This window comes from Mustela nigripes, chromosome 8 (genome assembly GCF_022355385.1).
Source record: "Mustela nigripes isolate SB6536 chromosome 8, MUSNIG.SB6536, whole genome shotgun sequence".
NCBI lineage: Eukaryota > Metazoa > Chordata > Mammalia > Carnivora > Mustelidae > Mustela > Mustela nigripes.
This window is the reverse complement of record NC_081564.1, coordinates 39,112,494-39,124,543: the sequence shown is the minus strand read 5'-3', so window position 1 is coordinate 39,124,543 and position 12,050 is coordinate 39,112,494. Positions and strand designations below refer to the sequence as shown.

The following is a 12,050-nucleotide window of genomic DNA, read 5'->3' as shown; positions in this document are numbered from 1 at the left end:
CTTTTTTTGGGAGGGCGAGTGGGTGGGAGGCTGGCTTTAATTTTCAGTGTAATCCTAAAACAGAGGCTCCAAAGTCTAGTTAGTCATCGTTTGGCTGCCTTAGTCCTCGGGTTTAACCTTATTTCCACGGAGCTTTTCCTGCCGGCTTCTCCATCGAGGTTACAAAACAAAAACAGCACAGAGCCGAAACTGGAGGCAGACTCCGGCGCTGACGTCTCTAGTAGTCTTATTTACGTTGTTGTTGTTGTTGGGTTTGTTGCTTTTTTTGTTTTGTTGGGGGGGGTTGTTTGTTTTTTAGTGATGGGGAAAGCCATACAGTGGCATGCGACAGTTCCTCTGCCACAAAACAACAGGACACACACGCGCAAAAACTAGACCCAGCGGAGAGGGCGGGGAGGGGGCAGGCGTTTCTTGAAGTCGGCAAAACAGCATCTGGTCTTTTAAAAGGGTAATATCTCATCAAGGAACTCCTGTTGGAGCCCTCTCAACCAAAATAAACCAACAGGAACATGTGTTTATTCAATGGCTAGTTTCTGTTTGAAATACCCGAGGGGAGAAGGGGTCCCCTAACAGGACTTAAGCTCTAAAAGTAGACTGTTTACCAAAACAGACGACCAGCCCCAGTGTGGTCGCCCCTTTTCCTTAAAGGCGGCAGCCTCCTGAGTCCTAGGGTAGAGGTTTCAGGCCGAGTTTTTGCCGTGGGGCAGGCGCGCGCCCGGGCAGTCCCCAGGCTGAGACTTTTTAAAGAGCATGTGAGCGTGACAAGTGTCTGTCCGCAACGAGTTAGATTTTGAAACTGCCTTGCAATCCAGTCCGGAACTCACAGCTTTAGCCGGGGGTAACAGACATTTGCCTGGGGTGTCGGTGTCTCATTCTCCTCCCCCAACCGCCCCCACCCACCCACCGCCGTCGCCACCGCTGGAGGAAGAGCCCCGGGAGGAGCAGGGTGCGACGCGCCGCGCCCGCGTGTCAATGGCAGCCGCGCATTCTGGAAGAAGTTGGTTCTTGTCCTGAATACTTTTCCTGCGGTGCCCCGCCCCTTGCATCAGAAGCAGCTGTCTTCTCCTGCGGCTAGAGCCGGGAACGGTGGAGTTTGGGGCAGCTGTCAAAAACGAGAGGGGAGCCTTTTCTTCCCTGGGGTGGAGGAGGGGGCAGCCTTTTTCCATCTGTTGCAATTTCCTAACCAAACGCACCCTCGCCAGGCGGAGGAAGAAAGGCCCAAAAGAGAAACCCAGACGCCCGGCTGGTGTCGCCGCCGCCGCTGCCGCAGCCGAGCAAGGGATGCGGGCGGCGTGCGCGCAGCACCGAGGAAGGATCAGGTTTCTGGGCTCAGCCGCCCCCACGAGGGACGGGTGACAGCGGGCAGAGAGGCGCAGAGTGAGGCAGTGCAGCCCGAGCGCTCGGTGCCGTCCTCCCCAACTAGAAGGTGCGGGGGAGGGGCGGAGGAGCGGCGGGGCGGGCGGGGGACGGGGCGGGCAGCTGGGGGCGGAGGCAGGACCTCCTGTACCTTCCCTCTTCGCCTCTCTCACTCTGACAGCGCCGAGGTACGCCGAGCAGGATCGGGGAACAAAGGAGAGGAGTGGGGAGGGGAGTGAGTTGGGAGAGGGAGAGTCCTCAGCCGGCTGCCAGAAGATCCCGGCAGAAGGAAGCCCAAGTGTCACTTGAATTCCACCCAAGGAGCGGGAGCCTGGGATCCGAGCGACTTGATTAGCAATAACGGCCGGAGCGCGTCCTGCAAGTTACGGGAGAGTCGGCTGGGAAGGAGGACAATCGCGTGCCCCCCTTTACCCCCACTCCTGGCCCCTCGAGACCCCCGCATCGCCTCGCTCTGGAAGGGGTGCTCCAGAATGAAAAGCAAGAAAGGTAAGGCTTGGCGGGCTGTGCCCGCCGTGGGCGCGGGTCCCCGGGAAACGTGCTCGCTGGGCCCCGCCGGGCTTGGGGAAAGAGTGACTTAGTGGACTTTTCAGCCCGGGGCGCTCAGGAACCGCGGCGGTTCTCTTTGTTGAAGCTGCGTCTGAAATGGCAGTTGCTGTTTTCCTTCTAGACACAACACGAGGGGCTGTTGTGGGGAGACGGGCCTCTCCACGCTGCTGGCACGTTGTCAAGAAACACGCTCAGTGCCTTGTTTGTACGCCTCCCAAGTTTCATTGTTTCAGCCGACACCCCACGCTCCGCGGAGCCGCCGCGTGGCTTCTCGCTGGTTCTCGCGGGTGGAGGTTTGGGCCGGGTCGTGGGGACCCCCCACCCCGATTCTCCCCGCCGGGACCGCGGAGCCGCGGCGCCTTTGTCTGAAAGTTGGGCTCCCGGGCCCCCACTCATTCCCAGTTGGGCCCGGGCACTCTCTTCGCTGGGGATGGGGTGTTTTCACAATCGAAGGAATGCGACCCTGGCCTCCAAACCGCCCTAGGGTGTCGGTAGCCTTGGAAAGCTGGACTTTTTTAAAACTCCCAGTCTCTAAAAGTTTTCCCACGATGAGTTTGAGGCACGATGAAGAGTCAGGACGGAGGGCGAGCAGCTTAAAGCGGCGTGTGGTCAGAATGAGTCCCAGTGTGACAAGCAGGCTTGGTTGTAAGGGCACAGAGTGAGTCTGTCATTGTTTCCACGAAGCGTTCTGGAAGCGTTACAACTAAAACTTGCCGTCAGTCTGGTTTAAAAACAAAATACACAGAAAGAAAAGAAAAAAAAAAAAAACCCACCGCCACGAAAGGTCAAAGAATGTTAACTCCCTTCTGAAGTTAACTTTTTTTTGAGTCCCTGACTGGGAGGTACCCCGAACGTTCCGTGGTGAGCCAGAGTTGGCTTTTCTGTTGTGATTTATGTGGAGTGGTTCAAAACAGAAGTTAATCGCTCAGGGAAGCCAGCGCGGGGGCGGCGGGGGGGGGGGGGCTGCTGCGCATGCCCGGGAGCGTCCGGGAGTTTTTGTAACTCCACATTCTTTCAGACTCCGCGGGCGGATACGGTCAAAACCCAGTGTGGGTAGCGGGGCAGCCTTCAACCCAGGAGAGTTCTTTCGGCCACGTTTTCACCTGGGAGTTCTGTCCGTTTCATTCTGGGCCGGTGGCTTCAGAACACGCGGAGCTTCTCAACCCAGGCTTTCCCAGAGAGAGTAAAATTAAATACCAAAACACGGGGTATTCATAGTGGTTGGTCGTAGGACTCCCAGCGAACCCTCCCCAACGGTCAGTGAGAACGTTGAGGGCTTAGAGGTTCGGAGGTTTAACGGGACTCGGTAACAGACGCGCGCGGGGAGCGCCCGGCGTGGCGTCTGGAAGGCTGTGTGTGTCACCTCGCCGACGACTGACGGGTCTAGCTCCTTACTGGAAGGCGTTTTCGGTCTCCTGGTGGAACTGACGGGCATCAGTTGGGGGGTTTGTTTATGTAGAGCGGTTCTTGGGAGCCTACAGCAAAGCTAGGTTTCCGCCGGGGGCGGGCTCCCCGCATTGTTCGGGCTGGGGTGGGGAAGGCGCAGAGCTGCCTCGCGGGTCCTCCCCCGCAGCCCCTCGGGTACGTTCGCTGTCCCCGCGGCTCTCCCGTGTCGTCGTCGTGCCCTCCCCTCCCCACCGCCAGCACTCCTCGGCCCTCCCCAGAGCCCCCCACGAGTACGTCCCCCCTTCCCAGCAAAGGAACTAGGCTGGGACCCCGAATATTCAGGGTCAGCGGCCCCGGCCGCACCGCGTAAGGAGGTCCTGCTACCGAGCGCCGACTCATGGAAACAATGAAAGGTGACGTGTTGGAAGGGAAACTTTGCGACTGGTTCACAGCTTGTGCGGGGGAGCCGAGACTGCTGAGATTGCCCAGTTTCTTTCCCTTTTTAGGTTTTCCCGGCAAATCGTCTTGACGGTGGGCAGACCCCTCAGAATGTTGAGATTCACAGCCTCGTTTCTAGTTTCTTGTAATCTGAAACTCCTGAAGTCCTCTCTGCCCGTGCGGTTGGAGGGGCGATTTCAGTTGAGGCTGAGAAACTCGCTAGAACAAAAGCTTCCCTGCCTGTCCTCCCTCCCGGGCTCCTCCCTCTGTGGTCCTCCTGCGTCCTGCCTCCCAGCCCCTTTCCTCCAACTACCTCGGAGGGGGCCGGGTTGCGGGTCGGCTCAGCCAGGACCCGGGAAGAAATCTGCCCTGCCTGGCTTTTGTGGGGTTGGACTATTGTCTGTTTTATAAAAGTCTCTGAAAATCTGAAAAGTTTTCTTGAAAACAAAAGCACTTTAAAGGCCCAAGATTTGGTAAGCCTGTTTTGTGATCATAGTGTCTCATCTTTAGGAAGCGGAGGATATCAGAAAGTTCCCACCCAGCAAATGGATTTAAAACAAGCAAAGATTGAGTGAAGAAGATCCCCGACGTCTTTTTGCTTCTAGTCTCTGACAGTTTGGAGTTCTTCCTTTAGAACTGCTCTCCAGCTGGGTCCAGCCAAGCTCACCTTGGAGTTTGTGCCTGGGGTGTTAACTACGATTTCCGTGGCATCTCCTGAGATACTCTAATCAGAAAACTTGTTAGGTTAGGCTTCCTTTTTCCTATTTGTATACTTAAACTCTTCCTTCGATTATTCTAACTTCTAGATCCCTTTCTAGCCTCTTCCAGGTATTTTTTAAAGTCCCAACTTCACAGCCATGATCTCTGGCTTTCCCCTTCCACCCCCAGCCCCAGTTCCTATTAAGAAAAGATTGATTTTCCCAGCGGTGGGATCCATAGGCCATCTTGTGGCTTTCTAAACATTTCCTTGCATGTGGATGGAGTAAAAAAAGGCTTGTGAGCCCCCTCCCCCACCACCACATTTTTTAAAGTGTAAGCCAGAGCAGGACCTTTGGAAAAAAGTGGTAACCGGGAAAGCTCTGTTACAATAGGAAATGAGTAACGTGGAAAAGTCTTTTTGTTTTTCCAAGCTGAGCCACAATCCGGAGGGAGGGTTTTAATGAAAACAGTCCTGACAGCAGCAAACGTGGTTTGCTGCAGTGAAGTATCAGCTGGTGTGGCCAAGGAACTTGAAGTCTTAACTTCCTGTTACTTCAGCTTTTGTGCCCATACTGGAAATATTTGTTAAGAGGTCCAGAGGCCTGGCATTCATTTATTTAAATGAACTGAGAACAGAGTAAAGTCACACTTCAGTTTAGTGTTGCTTAACTGAAACCTGCTTTTTGTGTCACTAACCTATTCTGAAAGATCAGGCTTCTTGTCAAACTAAGCAAGCAGATCAAAGGGCAGGCTTCAGGGGTTTTTTTGTTTGTTTGTCTCAAACTCTTTTGTTGTTATCAACATACAGTTGGGAATTCACCGTTCACTGAGAAAATTTTCACACTTTTCTAGATTAAAAGGGGGGGAAAGGGATTATAGCCTCAAGAAGAATGTCTGGCTTTTCAGACGTTGAAGAGTTTAAACAAATTGCTTTATTCAAATTTGCCTTAGTCATTCAATTACTTGACACATTTTTTAAAAGGTAGATTTCTTTATTTATCAAAGTAAATGTAAAACAGGAACTCATTTCTAATTTCTTAAGGTATTTTATTAGTAGCTCTTGGCCCAAATTTCGATACAGGTTTTAAAAGTTTTTCCAATTTTCTACAGTAAAAGCAGTTTCAGTTTTAAATGTGCCTCTTTTTTAAAAAAACTTGTTTTAAAGCAGTTTAATGAAATCCTCTGCAAAAGGGAACATAAAATATGTGGCGGTTAAAACTTAGGATTCTTCTGTGCGGTTTATTGATGGCTGTTGGTTAAGCCTTGAGCTGAAGTGAATTTGCAAGATCATCCTACTCTTTTGTTAGAACTTGCTTTACTTGGTCTTTGGAAGGTTCTTTTCTGTGGACACTCCCTCCAGCACTATCTGCCCCCTGCAGTCCAAAACTAAAAATGTGTCCCCAAGTAAAAGTCAGACTTAATTGTGAACTAGCTCGTCAACAAATCTTGGAATGCAAAGCTTTTTGAGTGTTAAAATGCTTTAAAAGGACGGGTTAAAATTTTTTATAATGCATCGAATGGTTTATCACGAGGTGGAGTATTTGTTTTTATTTTTTTATCAAGGTTAGCCACTCTGAATTGCATCAACAAAGTTATGAACGTTCTGTTTTCTTTCAATTTTATGTTATTTTAATTTTTTTATATAGAACTACTGGTATTTTTCGAGCATGCGATTGTTTGTAATTCATTTACATTTTAAACATTCTAGATTGTCTTCAAAATAGATAATCTATTTCTTTAGTCATTCAGAGTTGCCAGTTGTCCTTTTGAAAGGGGGGAGGGTCCATAGCATTTGTAATTTAAATTTTTTAAAGTTCAAAATTATGTTTAAATGTTAAAGGGGCCAAGTCTGAATTTTTGTTGACCCCAGTCTATTATATGTGTTGTAAATATTCTCTACGGCTGTGAATTCTTAAAATTTCTGGTAGGATTAAAGTACTTACCGACAAAAGAGCATTTCCTCTAGGGGGTGCATATTCAGTCTTTGTCATGTAATATTTTAAGACTGAAGTCTACTTCTTGCTATGTAGTATTCTAGATTCTGATTAAACTGTCAGTTGAAATTTATAGAAATTTTTAAAAGTTTATTCAGTAGTAGCATCTTTTGAGCTCTTACTCAAGTACTAGTAGTAAAACAATATTTTTGTGTGCCAAAACTGAAAACTTCAGTGGCTGTTTGTACTTAGTAAAAGGTGACCAGTGCTTTCCATTAAAAGTAGGTGTCTAGTTTTGAATAAATGTAGGTAGCAATGAAAAAGAAATGACCATGGAGTTGGCAGAAAAAATTGAAATAAATTTTACCTTTAGAATTACTAACTGGGTTGGGGACGCTTGGATGGCTCAGTGGGTTAAGTATGAGGACTCTTCATTGCAGCTCAGATCTTGATCTCAGGGTCATGAGTTCAAGCCCCTCTGTGGAGCCCACTTTTTTAAAAAGTATATATATATACACACAGACACATACTGGGTTAAGTGTTTGATTTCCCCTCCTTATGTAAGTGGGAAAAAATGTATGGACCCTTGGATTGTTTTTCCTGAGTTAGCAATGACCTCAAGGAGAAGATTGTTAGATACATTCCATCTGCTGTAGCGCCTTTCCTATTCGCATGTGACCCAACTATTCACTTCAGGTGCAGCGTTGCCTCCTCTGCTGCGCGAGACTTCTGGGCATCACTCAAAAGGAATGTGAGAAGTTAAATTCTACAGGAAAGTGGGTATGAAAGGGCTCGTGACCACTGGTTGAGAATCTCTAACATGCCACCACTGGTCAGGTTACCGTTGAGACTTTGACATGTGCTCTGATACGTCAAGAGAGAAAACATTGGTACTTCGCTTGGCTCTCAGGAGTCAAGACAGTGTGGTTGCACACTAATGGCCCTAAGAGATAAGCTGTGCGTTGGTGCTCCCCTGATAAACATGGTTGACGCTGGCCTTTGTCCTTGACCAGGTGTTGTTGTGGCATCGGGCAGTGAGACGGAGGATGATGACAACATGGACATCCCTCTGGACCTCTCCTCCTCTGCTGGTGCAAGCAAGAGAAGGCGAAGGGGCAACCTTCCCAAGGAATCTGTGCAGATTCTCCGCGATTGGCTGTATGAGCACCGATACAATGCCTATCCCTCAGAACAAGAAAAAGCATTACTGTCCCAACAAACACACCTGTCTACACTACAGGTAAGGAAAAAGAACATGAGGTGTATGCATGGGGTTGGTTTCTTTCCCTTTCCAAAGACCTTTTATAGCATTCCTGTTTATCAAATCATTAAATGCCTCCCCACTCCAAAAAAAAAAAGAAGAAGAAGAATATTTTTCTATTGTAAACTTTATAGTACTAACTGGCTCTTTAGAGAAGCAGAAACACTTGACGGTCATCTGTCAAATAGCATTTCCTTTAATGCCTAAAAGGGCCTTCTTTTATGCACCAAACATAAAGAGGAGGTTAAATCTTCCTCTATTGTCCAGGAAACTGGTTTGATATTTAAACAAGGGCAGACTTCAGTGAAGTAATTCATGTTGTGTCTGTTGACACAGTCATTTGAACTGGGAAAAATCAGTAACTGGGAGGAGTGGCCCTTTTCATACAGGAAAAGTTTTCCTGTAGTTGATTAACTTAAATGCTGGGGCAGTGGGTAATAGGTTAATATGGGGGAGTGTTAAAGGGTGAACTTCCCTCCCTAAATTCATTTTCAGACATTTGAGAATTTCTATCCTTTTCTTCCTCTTGAAAAGGCTTAAGGATGATGAGATTAAAAAGGGAATTTGTATTAGAAGAGGAATAAGTTTATGGCAGGAAATAGCTCTCTTTCTTGGCGGAGCTCAAATACCTTGAAATAACTTTGGAAGTTCCGATAAGCCTTTTCATGCCTTCTTTACTGCAAAGAGAGAGATCAATTAGGCATCCCAGAGAAGGTTCTCAGAACGGGTTTGCCAAGTGTTAAAGCATACCTTTATGATTTCAGGTCTGTAACTGGTTCATCAACGCCCGCCGCAGGCTCCTCCCAGACATGCTGAGAAAAGATGGCAAAGATCCAAATCAGTTCACAATTTCCCGCCGTGGGGCCAAGATTTCTGAGGCAAGTTCTGTGGAGTCAGCCATTGGTATCAAAAACTTCCTACCGACTCTAGAGGAGAGCCCATTTCATTCCTGTACAGCTGGACCAAACCCAGCCCTAGGGAGGCCGCTATCCCCCAAGCCATCGTCCCCAGGATCAATATTGGCTCGTCCATCCGTGATTTGTCATACCACTGTGACTGCATTGAAAGACGTGCCTTTCTCTCTCTGCCAGCCAGTTGGTGTGGGGCAAAACACAGATACACAGCAGATAGCAGCCAGCAGCTTCACAGACACCTCCCTCCTGTACCCAGAGGACACATGTAAATCCGGACCAAGTACAAATCCACAGAGCGGTCTTTTCAACACTCCCCCCCCTACTCCACCGGACCTCAACCAGGATTTTAGTGGATTTCAGCTTCTCGTGGATGTTGCACTCAAACGGGCTGCAGAGATGGAGCTTCAGGCTAAACTTACAGCTTAACCCATTTTCAAGAAGAAAAGTTTTCACAGGTGTTATTATGATTGCCGGGATGATGGCAAGAGACAAACTGCATTATTTTATATATTTTTTTATTAATATTTGCACATGGGATTGCTAAAGTGAAGCTTCCTGTTACTGAGATGTCTTCAATGGAATACAGTCATTCCAAGAACTATAAACTCAAAGCTACTGTAGAAACAAAGGGTTTTCTTTTTTAAATGTTTCTTGGTAGATTATTCATAATGTGAGATGGTTCCCAAGATCATGTGATTTATTTTTTCCCCTCTTTCTCCCTTCCCTTTTTTTTGTTCTTTTTTTTTTTTCTCCAGACTGTGCAATACTTAGAGAACCTATAGCATCTTCTCATTCCCATGTGGAACAGGATGCCCACATACTGACTAATTAATAAATTTTCCATTTTTTTCCAAACAAGTATGAATCTAGTTGATTGATGCCTTTTTTTTTTCATGATGTAATAAAGTATTTTCTTTAAAATTTACTGTAATACAGAGTATTTTGTTGAGGGAAGCACTTCTTAAAAATGAGTAGGAATATAGCACCCAATGAGCAGGAAGTTGGGGGTAGGGTGGAGTGTGAGTTAGGGGGGTGTCACGAGCTCTTTGAAGAACCGTGGACAACAAGCCAGTATGTATAAACAGGATGTGTGATATTTACTCTTGATAGGAGGCATAAGCAGGCCCTTAAATCTTGACTTAAAACTGCATGACAAGTTGAAATGATTCATTCCATCAGTGTTTAGCGAACCACTAAAGCCCTTGGTGATCTGTCCTTCACATTTTGAGACATGGCCAGTGTTGAAAAAAGGTCTCAAAGCTCCTGATTAGGACTGAAGTTTTCAGAAGGAAACAATAACCTATGGGGTCTCTCTGTATTTCCCTCTTTCATGTCACTCTTTAAACTTTATCAAGTGCTACAGTTAGGTTAGGCCCCTATATTCAAATACGATGTGAATCTGTACAGAAATCACCTCTTTAAACATCTGAAAACATTTTCTAAAATGATTAAAACAGTGGGGTTCTGTCAGCCATGAGACTGTTTGTGTATTAGGTTTATTTTCTAAGGTCACAGTGGGTGAAAACTGGTGCCATACATAAGTGGAGTTTGTTGGGATAGACAATTACTTACAAGGCCAGGATAGCCAGAAGGGAATTGGTGGTGTTCCTTTCACTTACATGGTTGACCAGATTTGTCACATGCCACAAAACCATTCTTTGTTGTCATGCTTAGTATGAGGTTTCTTTGTTACTGCAGCCCTGTTCTTTTCAGCCCTGCTCCAGCTAGGAACTGGCTTGAGTTTGAGGTAACATCAGAGCTTTAGTACTGTTTAAAGAATGTAGAAAAATTCAAAGTTAAGTTTGTCTAATTTTGTCAACTTTAACTTAAAGTCGCTACCATAGAAAGGGCTAAACTCAGACTTGTAAATAGAAAAGCAACACTGAGAAGTCAAGCAAAGAGGTGGAAGTCAAGTGAGGAAAAGGTGTGTGGTAGCCTGTGATGGGTGCAGCAATGAAGGGAACCTCGACCATGAGGGGGTGGCCCCACCTCAGGGTTGCAGAAGTAGATACAACCAGAAAAAGAAATAAATGAAGAAAAGGAAATATCAAATATAAATGAGATAAAGATGACTAAGACTCATTACCTGCTCTAATAGCTAGATCAAAGACTGAAATTCTTTGAGTAGAGATAAGGGAGACCAGCAAATCCTGAAAGGCTTACCTTGTTAAGATGTTTAATTAATCATACTAGCAGGGGAGAGAGAAGGCGCCATATGAGTGATTTAAAAGAAAAATGTCTAAGGTCAAAAGAAACCCAAAAGTTTAAAAAAACGACAGAGTCCTCCAGAATTGCCTGTGTTTTATTTGACTTCTTTTCTGCTTGAGGTTCATAAAGATCCTGTTTGATAATAACTGGTCTGTAATAAATGTAAACCATTAAAAAACAGCTAAATATAATTGGAATGTGAAATATAAAAGACCATATAACTATCCATATTGCAGCTGAATAGAAATGAATTTTGTGCTTAGTATTTATATAATCGCTTTTCATTAGCGATTTTTTTACTTTTAGCTATTTGTGTTTCTGTTTAAAGTTCATCCCTCCTAGATAGGATACTGTTGGGTCTTGCTTTTTTAATCTAGCCTAACAATCTCTGCCTTTTACTTGGTGTATATATTTGATTTATGTTTAATACAATTTTTTGTTAACTTTTAGTTTTAATTCCAATTAACATACAGTGTTATATATATTTAATATAATTTTTGCTATGTGTCTTTTGGGTTTTTCTCTGTTCCTCTGTCTTCTTTCAGGTTAGTTGAATATTTTTAGTGTTTCTTTTTAATTTTTCTATTGGCTTATGAGCTGTACTTTTTTTAATGGTTGTTCTAGGGATTAAAAAATACATCTTAAATTTACAACAATCTATTTAGGGTTATTATTACATGACTTCATACAAAATACGGTACCTTGCAACAGTATGCTTCCTTCATTTTTTATATATAGTAGAGTTAGATACATAATAAATTAATTACAATGCTATAATTTTTGTTTTAGGCCGGTCCATGTCTCTTTAAAAATTCAGAGAAAAGAGGATATATATAGTCTTGTATTTTTGTTAAATATTATCACTTCTGGTGCTCTTCATTCCTTCTTGTGAATCCAAATGACATGTTATCATTTCTCTTCAGCGTAAAGAATTTCCTTGAGAATTGCGCAGGCCTGCCAGTGACAAATCATCTGTTTTTGTTCATTGAAAATGTCTTATTTTACTTTCATCTTTGAAGGACAGTTTCACTAAAGATCGAATTCTGGGTTGATGGCTTTTGCTTTTTGTTTTTTCCATCACTTTAAAGGCATTTGTTTTCTGGTTTCTATTGTTTGGGATGAGACATCAATGGTCTAATTGTTCTCTTGTATATCATGTCTTTCTCTGGCTCTTTTATCTTTGGATTTTTGTAGTTCCACTATGATGTGCTTAGGTAGGGTTTTCTTTGTATTTGTTCTGTTTGGGGTTGAACTTACTGCATCTGTAAGTTGATGTTTTGTTTTGTT

The 12,050-nt window shown here is 45.1% G+C and overlaps 1 protein-coding gene across 2 annotated transcripts; it reads left to right on the top strand.

Moving 5' to 3' along the window:
* Positions 1 to 915: 915 nt before the first annotated feature.
* On the top strand, positions 916 to 9,478 carry TGIF1 (TGFB induced factor homeobox 1). Of its 2 annotated transcripts, XM_059409280.1 has the most exons (5): positions 916 to 997; positions 1,203 to 1,426; positions 1,538 to 1,863; positions 7,394 to 7,620; positions 8,406 to 9,478. In XM_059409280.1, the coding sequence occupies exons 3-5, from the start codon at positions 1,848 to 1,850 to the stop codon at positions 8,979 to 8,981; spliced, it is 819 nt and encodes a 272-aa protein (XP_059265263.1). In that variant the 5' UTR covers positions 916 to 997; positions 1,203 to 1,426; positions 1,538 to 1,847; the 3' UTR covers positions 8,982 to 9,478. The 2 variants fall into 2 exon arrangements, with proteins under 2 accessions (XP_059265263.1, XP_059265264.1); XM_059409281.1 differs by having other exon boundaries at positions 930 to 1,426; positions 1,678 to 1,863.
* Positions 9,479 to 12,050: the final 2,572 nt, after the last annotated feature.

What these genes read in the sequence shown, in the direction of transcription:
- TGIF1 (XM_059409280.1), top strand. An exon ending in CACACCTGTCTACACTACAG is followed by an intron (nt 7,621 to 8,405) that starts GTAAGGAAAAAG and finishes TTATGATTTCAG; the next exon opens with GTCTGTAACTGGTTCATCAA.